At 44.6% G+C, this 12,479-nt stretch overlaps 1 protein-coding gene across 1 annotated transcript in view; it reads left to right on the forward strand.

Annotated features, from left to right (window-relative positions):
- LOC136826793 (glutamate receptor ionotropic, kainate glr-3-like) overlaps positions 1 to 12,479 on the forward strand; it is a 148,447-nt gene that overhangs the window by 122,962 nt on the left and 13,006 nt on the right. The window contains exon 6 of the mRNA XM_067084225.1: positions 1 to 154. This exon is cut by the window's left edge and continues 64 nt beyond it. Coding sequence (XP_066940326.1) covers positions 1 to 154 — 154 coding nt within the window. The remainder of the gene's footprint in view (positions 155 to 12,479) is intronic.

Below are 12,479 nucleotides of genomic sequence, written 5' to 3' on the forward strand. Positions count from 1 at the left end.
TACCCTCATGCTGACGCATTACGCCAGTGATCTCATGTCAGGACTGGCAGCTGGGGACCCACGGCTTCCAATCTCAGACCTCACTGACATAGCTGAAAATCCTAAATTTACTTTGGCCTATTCCAAGAGCACTTCAGTGGATGAGTATTTGAGCGTGAGCATTGCAAGTTTGCTTTTTTATATATTTTATCAAAATTTAGACTTATGGTGTAATCTTATTAGTAGCCATTCGTGAAGTAATTCCATTTTTACGGTGCGCTGGTAGGGCTCGTATGTAAGTAAGTATACCTTAGTTTTACCAGACCACTGAGCTGATTAATTAAACTAGGGCTGGCCCGAAGGATTAGACTTATTTTACGTGGCTAAGAACCATTTGGTTACTTAGCAACGGGACCTACAGCTTATTGTGGAATCCGAACCACATTATAGCGAGAAATTAATTTCTATCACCAGAAATAAATTCTCTAACTCTTCATCAGCCGGCTGCGGGAATTGAACTCCGGCCCATCGAATGACAGTCTAAAGCTGGTAGGGCTCGTAATTAATCTTATGTATGTATGTATAATTAAACGTGCTTAGCCCCTTGCATTACTGCTGTGAAGCTGATACCTGAGTTTTTATGATGGATAGTTATATCGTTTTCTTTTTTAATTACTGAAATATACAAGCTGCTATTTTTGAGTAACATTGACACTCCCTGTTTTGGGCATTTGTTTAAAATATTATTTCTACTGATTTTTCGTTTTCCTTTTGTTCACGTACAAACGTTTTCGTTCTGCTATATACATACTGTGTGCATACATACATACATATATATATATATATATATATATATATATATATATATATATATATATATATATATATATATATATATATATATATATATTGTTAGATATTTAGGCAGGTTTTAGCTAATTAAAATGAATATTACTTGAGAGTTGCCTTATTGGCCAATTACCCAGACCCAAATATGTAAGCAAATGTAACAAAGGATAAATTACTGTCTAATTACATTTAACACAAAAAGGGGAAAGTTGCCAGAAAGCCAATAAATTATTTTAATTTACTTTATTCCACACATTTCTAACAAGTAGATTGAATCTTGGCTGGCATGCAATCCAGCAAAATAAGTGTACACGTAATTTACATCCAAGGTTACAGTTAACAAATAAAAATAGAATAAATTCCGACTGGAATGCCACCCAGCAATGGAGTGCAACAAGTATCTTATACCAAAGTTACAGGTAACTGGCTTTCAAAATGTAATAGTGGTTTACACAATGATAACGAAAAGTGTAGCTGTGGCTCGTAGTTTCTCTGGTTGTGATGACTATCTGTTCAGATGCTGGCTTGCTGGTGGCAAGGCTGAATTAGTAATCTTCTAAGGCAACATATCACAAGGTGGTAGGTGGCAGAAAACAAGGGACCACAGTCTCTGGAAATAGATTTCTCTCCCTTGCGATGATTTATCACAATGGAGGGGTGTTTTAATCTATATCACTGAGCACAGATTTATTCATTTGCTGGATGTAATTCATGAGGGAACTACACATGCTAGGTGTTTACAACGGATTCATGTTAGGAGATGAAAATCATGAGAAGGAAATGAGAGATTTTAGTGGGAGAAAAAAAAAAACACTGGCACGTAATTGTTAACTTTAGACTTACCACTAATCCAGTATTGCAGGTGCACCACTGCATTTAGCTTGATCCACTTTGCCTTCCGTTAACAACTTAGGGGGTGACTTGAAGCCCAGGTCACTTGTGACCTTAGAAGCACATGTGGCCGTGCCAGAGACAAAGAACTACACCCCAGAGATAGGGCATAGGAGTGGAGGTGTTACCCTGTATCTGTTACAATATACATACATACATATATATATACATATATAAAACATATATGTATATATTCATTTATATAAATATATATATATATATATATATATATATATATATATATATATATATATATATATATATATATATATATATATATATATATATATATATATATATATATATATATATATATATATATATATATATATACATCATCCTGCAACAAAGGGCTACCAAGTCTCATAGGTAATAAAACAATTAGATGCTATCCAGTATATATATATATATATATATATATATATATATATATATATATATATATATATATATATATATATATATATATATATATATATATATATATATAGCCTTGATGGCTCGGTTGTTAGAGCAGCAGCCTAGGACTTCGTAGAGGTCCGTGCGCTGGTTCAAACCGCAGCCAACCGGTCAGAGAAGGCGGACACTTTGCTATCCATGTAGACACCCCTGGATTACGTATGTAATCAACGGATAGGTTTGCTGAAAGCAAATGGGTGTTACAGACTAATACACACAAAAACAAAGCCACTCCAACATCTTCTAAAAACATAACAGACGCCTCACACGTCTTGAACTGTCGACCTAACCGCCCAGTTCTCCTCGCTGCTGGGAGAAAGGGACCTGCGGATTGGTACGATACACATACACATCGTTACCGGAGTCTAAACGATGTCAGGCAGGGCAGCCAATCGAGGCTATGGCCTACCCCAACACCAAATCAAAGTCCTTCAAAAGAAAGCATCGTGCTTACCCCATATAAAAATGGGAAAAGCACATTAAAACGAAGAAGAAGAAGAAGAAGAATAAGAAGAAGATATATATATATATATATATATATATATATATATATATGTATATATATATATATATATATATATATATATATATATATATATATATATATATATATATATATATATATATATATATATATGTATATATATATATATATGTGTGTGTATGTGTGTGTGTATATATATATATATATATATATATATATATATATATATATATATATATATATATATATATATATATATATATATGTTGTTAAGTGGGAAACCACTTCCTAAGCAAACCCAAGCCTCATAACTGCCTTGCACCCCAAAACAATGTAATTTCGTATTGATACCTAACTGAGGAGGGCGTGAGAAACTCAGCCCCTATGTAAATTTCTCTCCCTGCTCCCCTTTTTGGTGCATCTGTTTATCTTTTCTAAAGACCTGGTGACTGCCTGAATTACCTCTTTTCAGATAAAAGGCGAGTGGAGACGAAGTCTGCCAAAAATCCGTCAGAAAGGTTGAGCTTCCCATAAAAACTGGCGAACATGGGTTGCCAGAAGTCACCAGGATTTGGGGAACAGCCCAACATAGAAAACGAGGTGACTGAACCACCATCTTGCGATCCAAGTGACCTCTGGGAGGAGTAGGAAAATAAGCCCCTGAGGTCATATAAGGCGAGAAACAGCGGTCGTCGCTCTCAGAAACACCCTGTTAGTAGACCGACACATTACCTCTTGCATGCTCCTTATTGAGCTGACCCCTCCACGTGGTCACTTTCAACTGCCCAGTCGCCTTACCTGTGCATTTTCCCATTAAACTCATCCCTCCAGAACTGGTGAAATCTGACGAGGCCCCTCCATTGCTCCATTATAAGGTAATGTCCTGACTAGAGGTTTTTCAATAGTCACGTATCTTTTAATTTTCCACTGCACTCTCATTTTCTTTTCTGAAGTGTGAGTTATCACAAAGACCTGACTCACTTAGCTCAGTGTGAATTTTAATGCAAGTATATCATACCAGAATTGAGTTATCTTGGCACCCTCCGTGCAACCCTCGATTCGCCCAAGATCATTATAATTATCCTTGTGTAACCACTGGCATTATCAAATTGCAGACTGTACATCAGCTGTGGAATAATCGACTTGTCTTGTGCTTCTTACAGTGAAAAGGCTACTGCAATCAATTCTTCAGTATCCCTTTCAAGAGGATTAATCATAGACTAAGTTTTTTAACAGTGATAGCCTAACTAACCAAGTGGCAGCCCCTGTTGGATCTGCCAATCATTCCCCAGTCTTCTGATTGACGTGTTTAATTGTAAATATATTCCGTTTAAAGTAAACCTATGTGTTTATCTGCAAAGCTCCTTGTTGAAGTACTGCCCTCAGCCCAACTCTTTTTTCTATTAAGGTTCCTGCCTGACCTAACAATTGCAGTTAGAAACTCAATGTGTATTAGTAAGGCCCCTGTTCACAAGTTAGACCCTGGATTGGACCCCTGAACAAGGAATACAGTAGGTAGGCCAGGTAAGAACTTTAAAAGTGGCGATCTAATGCCTAAAATTGTAGAGTCCAGCCAGTAGCTTTCGTTAAAGCTGGATACGAGATTAGAAATTAATCTAGTAAGATAAATCCTAAAATAAGCACAAGTAAGCAAGTTTCCACAGCGTAAGTACGATGCTGTTAATTTTAGCTTATCATAGGTGCGAATAAAACTGTGAGTGTGTGCATTGTTAGGAAAGAATAAGCCCTGTGCATGCTAACAAGATTTTCCATAGCAAAGAGAGAGCGTATCTTCCAAAAAACACAAGAATTGTGACTAACACATGGTAGTCTGCATGTCTTAACCGCTAGGATTAGCTAAGCAGTGAAGTACAAACATAAGTGATAAAGAAAGGAAATAGTGTACTTATTTCCTCCATGTGCTCTGGAAAATTTGTCATAAAAAAAACTCAGCTAGGTACACCGTAAAATTCGGGCCGCGAATTATAGCCCAACCAAAAATATTTCGCTTCGCTGTAGTATATCTCTCTCTCTCTTGCTTGCCGTAGCAAAAGTGCTAGGGTTTTGTAAAAATCCTGGTTGAAATTTTAAATAATGATTTTGTTGCATCCAAGAAAAAGTAATTTCATTTGCTGACACATGAGCCATTGTAAATCCCGAACTCATTGCCTTTGACCGCCATTTTAAGTATAAGTAATCGAGTGAATTTCTGCGCATTCATAAATCCTGAGCACCAAGCTGGGAAAACCGTTCCAATAGCGTTCGTCTTTTTCATAACTTTTCACATGAGATTTTGCTCACAACAAACAGCACGGGTTTCACCCAGCTTGCCAGCCCCCTCCTCGCCAAATACCACGCGAGTGCGACCATTGTGTCAATAACCATGCTATTCAGGCACAGGGCAGTCAGACAACCTTCATATTTAAATAGAGTACATACATTGGGGACTTGACCATAAGAAAAATATTCAACCCATGCATGTTAGTTGTAAGGATTTTGTACTCGTCATATCAGGGAGGATTTATTTACTTTTTAAGAGGTGCGAAATACTGAGCAGGAGGACAGGTACTGCTAGTTTATTCAGAACACAGGTCGCTTATAAAGCGATGTGCAGACGTCACACAGAGGAATACAATAGAATTTAGGTGACCCGAGGTCAATTACTCTCGGTAATAATTACAATGGATAAATACAAGTAATGTAAAAAGTAAGTTCACAAGAATTGACATAACAACATTCTAACACATGTGCAAAGGAAGCAGATACAAATGAATTAGTAATAGATACATATTTACACAGGAAAAATATGGCTAATTTCACTTGACCCGATCCTGTAGGAGCGATATTGAAGAAAACAGGTGGTTCATCATAGAAAACCCGCTCAGCGGGAACTTTACAAACACTCCCCCCCAAGACGTGGGTAACGTCTGATTAATCTAGGTATCTGCTGGGCCACTGGAGAGTGCCGCGGCTCCGTGAAGTCAGCTGGGGGGTGCGGTGCAAGCGGGAGCGGCTGGCTGTGGCGCTGGCTATACCCTATCGGCTCCTTCATGGCGATTTAGGCGTTGTCCCCTACGTTGCCAAATGTACTTGTCTCGAGTTTTAAAGGCCTACCCTTCCCATTTACCCCTTTTAATCCGTGCTTCTGTCAAAGAGGTTTAACCTCCTTGGTGTTTGTTAATGTCTCCTGGGAGCAATATACTTCTGGGTGTTCCCTATTGCCTCGACACTCCTTCAGAAATATTTCCGTTCTTCCAGGTCTCTGTTTTTCATATAGGCCTAATTGAATCTCTTTTTGGACCTTCCTTGTGATTATCTCACGCTACTGGACTTCCGCACTTTTAATTTACTTGTTTTTGTGTCAATTTACTGTGTATATATACAGTATGTGTCTATATATATATATATATATATATATATATATATATATATATATATATATATATATATATATATATATATATATATATATAGAGGAGAGAGAGATTGGAGAGAGAGAGAGAGAGAGAGAGCTATTGGCATTTGAAAAGGATTGTGTGTAGACAGATAAGATATATACATAGGTTACACAAATAAGATTACCGGCAGCTATTTAATTTATCATCTATTCATAATATGGTCCTTCGTTTCTTTCCAGTTAGAGTATTCATAACATTTTTCTATTCATATATCTTCTTTTCCTTACAGACTTAGCTCCAGCTTTGCCATTTACTCGGAATATTTCATTGTTTTTTTTTTCTTTGTTTTTATCAGTTTTTAACGTTATAACATACAAGATACCTTTGCATGAATGCCCATACCCGATGAAAAATATCTTGTGTTTTAACGCGTCTTTGATTATATCAAGCGTTGGTACTTCCTTCCCATGAGTCTAAAACAGTTCTATGTAAAACGCTCTTGTCGATTTTGACATCTGTCACAGTTCTCGGTTGATGCTTCTCCCGTTCCAGGAAAAATTGCTGTGCCGCATCTCTTCCGTATCTTTGCCTTCTTTGCAAATCCTGCTGATTGTTCTCTCCGGTATCATTGTTGCTTCTGAGGCGCGTTGCAGTGTTTTTCTGATATCCGCAATGGGTCCACGGTTTTGCCTTTTCTTTAGAAAAGTACTTAACGACCCTATGAACGATTTCTCGAGCCTGTGGATGAAGATTTTGGAACGAGGACCTCCTTCCATCGTTCCATGTTGTTTGTAAGGCGACAGACTCCTTAATGAGTCAGTGAGTGTTTTGACTGAGCTTCCCTTGTGGAGGCATGGGCTGTTTGACATCTTTATGCCCTGAGGTCAGCTTAACACGTGAGAGAGGAACTGGCAGCGCTGGAAATTTTTTTTGCCACGTTTAAGAATAAACGTGTTGTTTTATTGTTGTTAAATGCTAGAAAATTACGAGGGCCTTTAATAATTGGCAAAAATTGATTAGCAACCAATTATATTTGTGTTGTATAACTTATGCTGCCTTCATATACCATACAACGTGAGTGGGAATATTTGATGTGGCAGGTGGTCACCTCCCATGCCCTGCCCTTTCGCCATGAAGGAGCCGATGGAGTTTAGTTGCTCGGGAGAGCGGCCATGCGAAAAAGTTTTTGGGGTGGCTCGGCTGCGGAGGTGACAGTTCTTGCGGAGGAGCTGGTATCGTCTGCTGTTTCCTCCAACAGGGTGCGCTTGAGACGGTCGACTGACACCCAGTTGTCCTTGCCGTGCAGGGCGAGGTGGAATGCTTTGGTGTTCCTCTCGAGCACGCGGAAGGGGCCCTGTAGGGCCTGGTTAGTGGAGGGCGGACAGCATCATCCCTGACGAAGAGGACAGGCCGGGAGGCGTGAAGGTTCCTGATCATCGGTATACGTCCGCTGGCAGGGGCAAACTTCCCGACTATGTCACAGTGCCTCTGGACTGACAGGTTGTGACGATCTCCCGTGACGAGTTCGCCCGGGACTACGAGGGGCTCCCCATAGATTTTCTCTGCTGCGGATGGGTCGCCGTTGGCTCTGGGGGTGGTTCTCAGTCCGAGGAAGACGCAAGGCAGCTGGTACTTCCAGTCCTCTGTGGTGCAGCGGCCCATGAGGGATACCTTCAGGGACCTGTGGAATCTCTCCACCAATCCGTTGGCTGCGGGGTTGTAGGCGGTGGTGGTGTGGTGAGAGGTCCCCAGCAGGTGTGCCAGGGCGGACCACAGTTCGGACAGGAAGGCCGGGCCCCTGTCAGTGGTTATGTGGTCCAGGACACCGAACCGGCTGATCCAGCTGGAGAGGGGGGCCTCGGTGCACTCACTGGCAGTGGCTTCCTCCATGGGCGTCGCTTCAGGCCACCTGGTTGAGTGGTCGACGATCGTCAGGGGGTATCTGGCCGTGCCTGATGGGGGAAGTGGGCCTACCACGTCTACGTGTATATGTCCAAACCGCCTCCCTGGCTGGGGAAACTCGCCTACCCCTGTCTCGGTGTGACGCCCTATCTTGCTGGTTTGGCACCGGATGCACTGTCTCACCCAGGCTGTCGCGTCCTTCTGCATACTGTGCCAGACGAACTTCTCTGCCAGTAGCTTGGCCGTCATCCTGCCAGAGGGGTGGGACAGCCCGTGGATGACATCGAATACCAGAGGTCGGCGGGAGGTGGGCACCAGAGGGCGGGCTGACCGGTGCTTACGTCGCACAGCAGTTTTGGTCCCCCAGGAGCGAGGGTCACGTCCTTCCACTTGAGGGACGTGATGGCGGTGCGGTAGGCTGGAGTCTCTGGGTCTGTGGTCTGCTCCCGGGCGAGGTCCTCATAGTTGATCCTAAGCTGCACCGCACTGAGCTCGATTCTGGAGAGGGCGTCCGCTGCAGGGTTCTTCCTGCCGGGAGGTACTTGATTGTGCAGGTGAACTCCACGATGGCTGCAAGATGCCGCTGCTGCCTGGAAGACCATGCATCCCCCTGCTTTGTGAAGGCATGGATCAGCGGCTGGTGGTCCGTCCAGATTGTGAAGGGCGTACCTTCCAGGAGGAACTTGAAGTGACGTACTGCCCGATACACTACACAGAGTTCCCTGTCGAAGGTGCTGTAGTGGGCCTCCACGGGGCTGAACTTTTTGCTGAAGAAGGCAATGGGCTGGGGGGTACCGGCGACGATCTGCTCCAGGACGGCCCCACAGGCGACGTTGCTGGCATCCGTCGTCAACTGGAGGGGGGTGTTGGGGTCCTGGTGGGCCAAGGAGGTTGCCTCGGCGAGGGCGGCCTTCGTCAGGGAGAAGGCCTGCTGCTGGTCAGGTCCCCAAACTAAGGACTTCGGTTGGCCCTTCAGGATCTCAGTCAGGGGGGCCATGGTGTGTGCAACCCCGGGAATGAACCTCCTGTAGTAGTTGACCATCCCGAGGAATTCCTGTATGGCCTTGACGGAGGTGGGGGTGGGGAACCTGGTGACTGCTGCGACCTTTGATGCGAGTGGATGGGTGCCCTCCGGGGATATCTCGTGGCCCAGGAAGTCAGCTTTTTCGATGCTGAAGGTGCATTTGTTGAACCTGACGACAAGGCCATTCTCCTGCAGGCACTGCAGGACCGTCCGGATGTGTCGCAGGTGCTCTTTGGGAAATCTGGAAAAAATTAGAATATCGTCCACGTAACAGACGTAGAAGTTCAGGTCCACCAGGATGCTGTCCACCAGCCTCTGGAAGGTTGCCCCACATTCCTCAGGCCGAAGGTGGAGAAGGCGAAGACGTGGGACCCGAAGGGCATGATGATGGCGGTTTTGGGGATATCCTCTAGAGCAACTGGTACCTGCAAGTAAGATTTCAAAAGGTCTAGTTTAGAGAATATTTTGGCCCCATGAAAGGAGGCCGTGAGATCTTGCATGTTTGGTAGGGGGTAGTGATCTGGTTCAGTTGCGAGGTTGAGCCGCCTGTAGTCGCCGCAGGGTCTCCAGGAGCCGTCCGGTTTCTGCACCATGTGGAGGGGAGAGGCCCACGGGCTGGAGGCCTTCTTGCATATGCCCATTCGCTCCATCTCGGCGAAAGCGTCCCTGGCCTCCTGAAGGCGCCAAGAGGGAAGCCTCTGGAACTTTGTGTGTGTTGGGGGGCCCTTCGTCTTAATGTGGTGGTAGATTCCGTGCTTTGCCGGGGCCCCAGGTACCTGGCGCAGTTCAGGCTTGAAAACGTCGGGGAACTCCTTCAGCAGCTAGGCACACTGGTGTAGGGCGACGGAGCAGATGGTAGGCACGCTGGGTCCCAGCGCCAGGGCGAGGGACTGGCAGGAGTCGGTGTCTAACAGACGCTTGCGACCGATGTCGGCTGCCAGCCCAAAGTGGGAGAGGAAATCCGCGCCCAGGAGTGGGGTCCTCATGTCTGCGACAATGAAGTTCCATGTATATCTCCGGCCATAGGAGAGGATGGGGATCCGTTGGTGGCCGTCAGGAAGGCAGCCGGGTCCGGCGGGCATTTGCGGTCCTCCCTGGATGGCGGAAACACTGATCGAACGGCCCCGGTGTTGACCAACATCATCCTGTCAGAGACGGTGTCGCAGACGTAGAAGCCTAATGGTTTTGGGTTCCTGGGTTCCTCTGCTGCCATGATGGCCTGTTCTGTTGGCCACAGCCTCCCCCGTTTTTTGAATGGGTGAAAGAGCAGGGCGGTTGGCAGTTCCGGGCGCCTTGCCATACTGCTGGTGGTAGTAGCAAGGCCCCGGTGGTGGTATGCTGGCCACCTCCTGGTGACAGCACTTATCTCCTCCTCCGCGTTATCCTCCAGCTGGAGGGAACTGATGGGGTGTGTGGGCGTGGATGCCCACTTCGCTGCCATTGCGGAGTCTGTCAGCCGCTGTGCCGTCCTGATCAGGTCCTGGAGCGGCATTGTGTAAGGGTTGAGGGTCTGGGTTCGGTCCTCCGGGAGGAGCTGACGGAGGAGGATCTCCCTTGATAGGCTAATCTCTGACTGCCTACCGCTGCTGTCAGTCTCGGGAAGGGTGAGGAGGTCCTGGATCACGCCCCAAGTCTCCAGGATGTTCTGGTCATGCCGCGGGTTGCTGACGAGGTCAAGGGCGCAGGTGGCCCTCTCGTAGACCAGCAGGGAGCAGGTCTCGACGAGAGAGGTTTTTAGATGCTGGTAGGTGACAGGGCGTGTGGCAGACACCCACGGGATGAGCTTCCTGTAGACCTCCTCCAGTAGGGCGCTGATCACAGCATCGGCTTGCAGCACCTTGTCAGTAAGTCCCGCCAGTCTGAGCTGTCCCTCAACCCTGTAGAGCCATGATGATAGGTTGCTGTGCATGAAGGGCAGCAGCTTTATGGCGAGGGCGGAATTAGTCTGTTCTGTCGGGACAGACAGCCGTGGATGAGCGCATGATTCTTGGCGCAGGGGAGGGCGTGGGAGGGTCGTGTGCGAGGGAGATATCTGAGTCTGCGAAGTTTGCAATTAACTGTATGTGGGAGGGAATGTCCGTGTCCATATTCACTATCGCCCTCTTACTTGGAGTGGGTTACTCGCGTCAATATGCACTTGGGAGCGCGCCGTGTGGGTCCGCTAATGACGCTGGTGATTTGCTGACGTGAGTCAGCACACCCAAACGCTGGTTACAGCGCCGTGTTTAGTCCATTAGGGGCGTGGGGTAGTTCATGGAGCCAAAACTACGTCGCCGTATGAGTCCGCTAATGGCTCCGGGAACCACTCCGGGGTCACACTTTAAGAGGTGTGAAATAATGAGCAGGAGGACAGGTACTGCTAATTTGTTCAGAACACAGGTCACTTATAAAGCGACATGTGGATGTCACACAGAGGAATACAATAGAATTTAGGTGACCTGAGGTCAATTACTCTTGGTAATAATTACAATGGATAAATACAAGTAATGTAAAAAGTAAGTTCACAAGAATTGACATAACAACATTCTAACATATGCGCAAAGGAAGCAGATACAAATGAATTAGTAATAGATACATATTTACACAGGAAAAATATGGCTAATTTCACTTGACCCGATCCTGTAGGAGCGATATCGAAGAAAACGGGTGGTTCACCATAGAAAACCCACTCAGCGGGGACTTTAGAACTTCACCTCGGCGCTGAAATTTATAAAGTGTCATATTATTTGCATTTGGTTACCTTTGTACTGCGGGCAGTTCAGTTCTTTTGCCAAGTAAGGACGTTTGTTACTGAAACTTGTTTCACAGCATACACTCATCTGCTTCAGCATAGGTGTTTCTCAGCATAATAAATCCGTTCAATTATGAACGCCCACGTTCTATGGACACGCTATATTTATTCCTTTGAGAATTTTCCCTTTTGTCCAAGAACACGCCAGAGTCATTCACTTACGAACCTTATTTATGTTATCAGAACATCTTAAACTCTTTCATTAACATTCTAGGACACGCCAGAGTCGTTCACTTATGAACCTTATTTATGTTCTCAGAGCATGCCAGAGTCGTTCCCTTACGAATCTTTACCAGTTAAGTAATCACCTTACTTTATTATTTTTACTCATTAAATGCTTCTTAATATCATTTCTTAGAAAAGAGAAGTATTACTGGTGTTCACAGTATATTAAATCTGCAAAGTAGAGTAAAAATCATAAGGGATTTCTTTTGTTCGTTACTGACTTTGATCTCTCGCAGAGATATTACATTTTGAGTTCTGATAACCCCCGCAATTTGTTCAATTAAGAACCTTATGTTCAAGAACCCATTACTCTCTTCAAGCTAATAGTTAACTTCATTTAAGAGCATATTCTTCGAACCATTTATTCATTATGTTCATCTAAGAACTCATGAAGCTCTTCAAGCTATTAGTACTTCATTTAAGAGCAAGTTCTTGGAACAATCGGTTAATTACGTTCAACTAAGAATAAATTAAGCT

This window comes from Macrobrachium rosenbergii, chromosome 41 (genome assembly GCF_040412425.1).
Source record: "Macrobrachium rosenbergii isolate ZJJX-2024 chromosome 41, ASM4041242v1, whole genome shotgun sequence".
In the NCBI taxonomy this organism is placed as follows: domain Eukaryota; kingdom Metazoa; phylum Arthropoda; class Malacostraca; order Decapoda; family Palaemonidae; genus Macrobrachium; species Macrobrachium rosenbergii.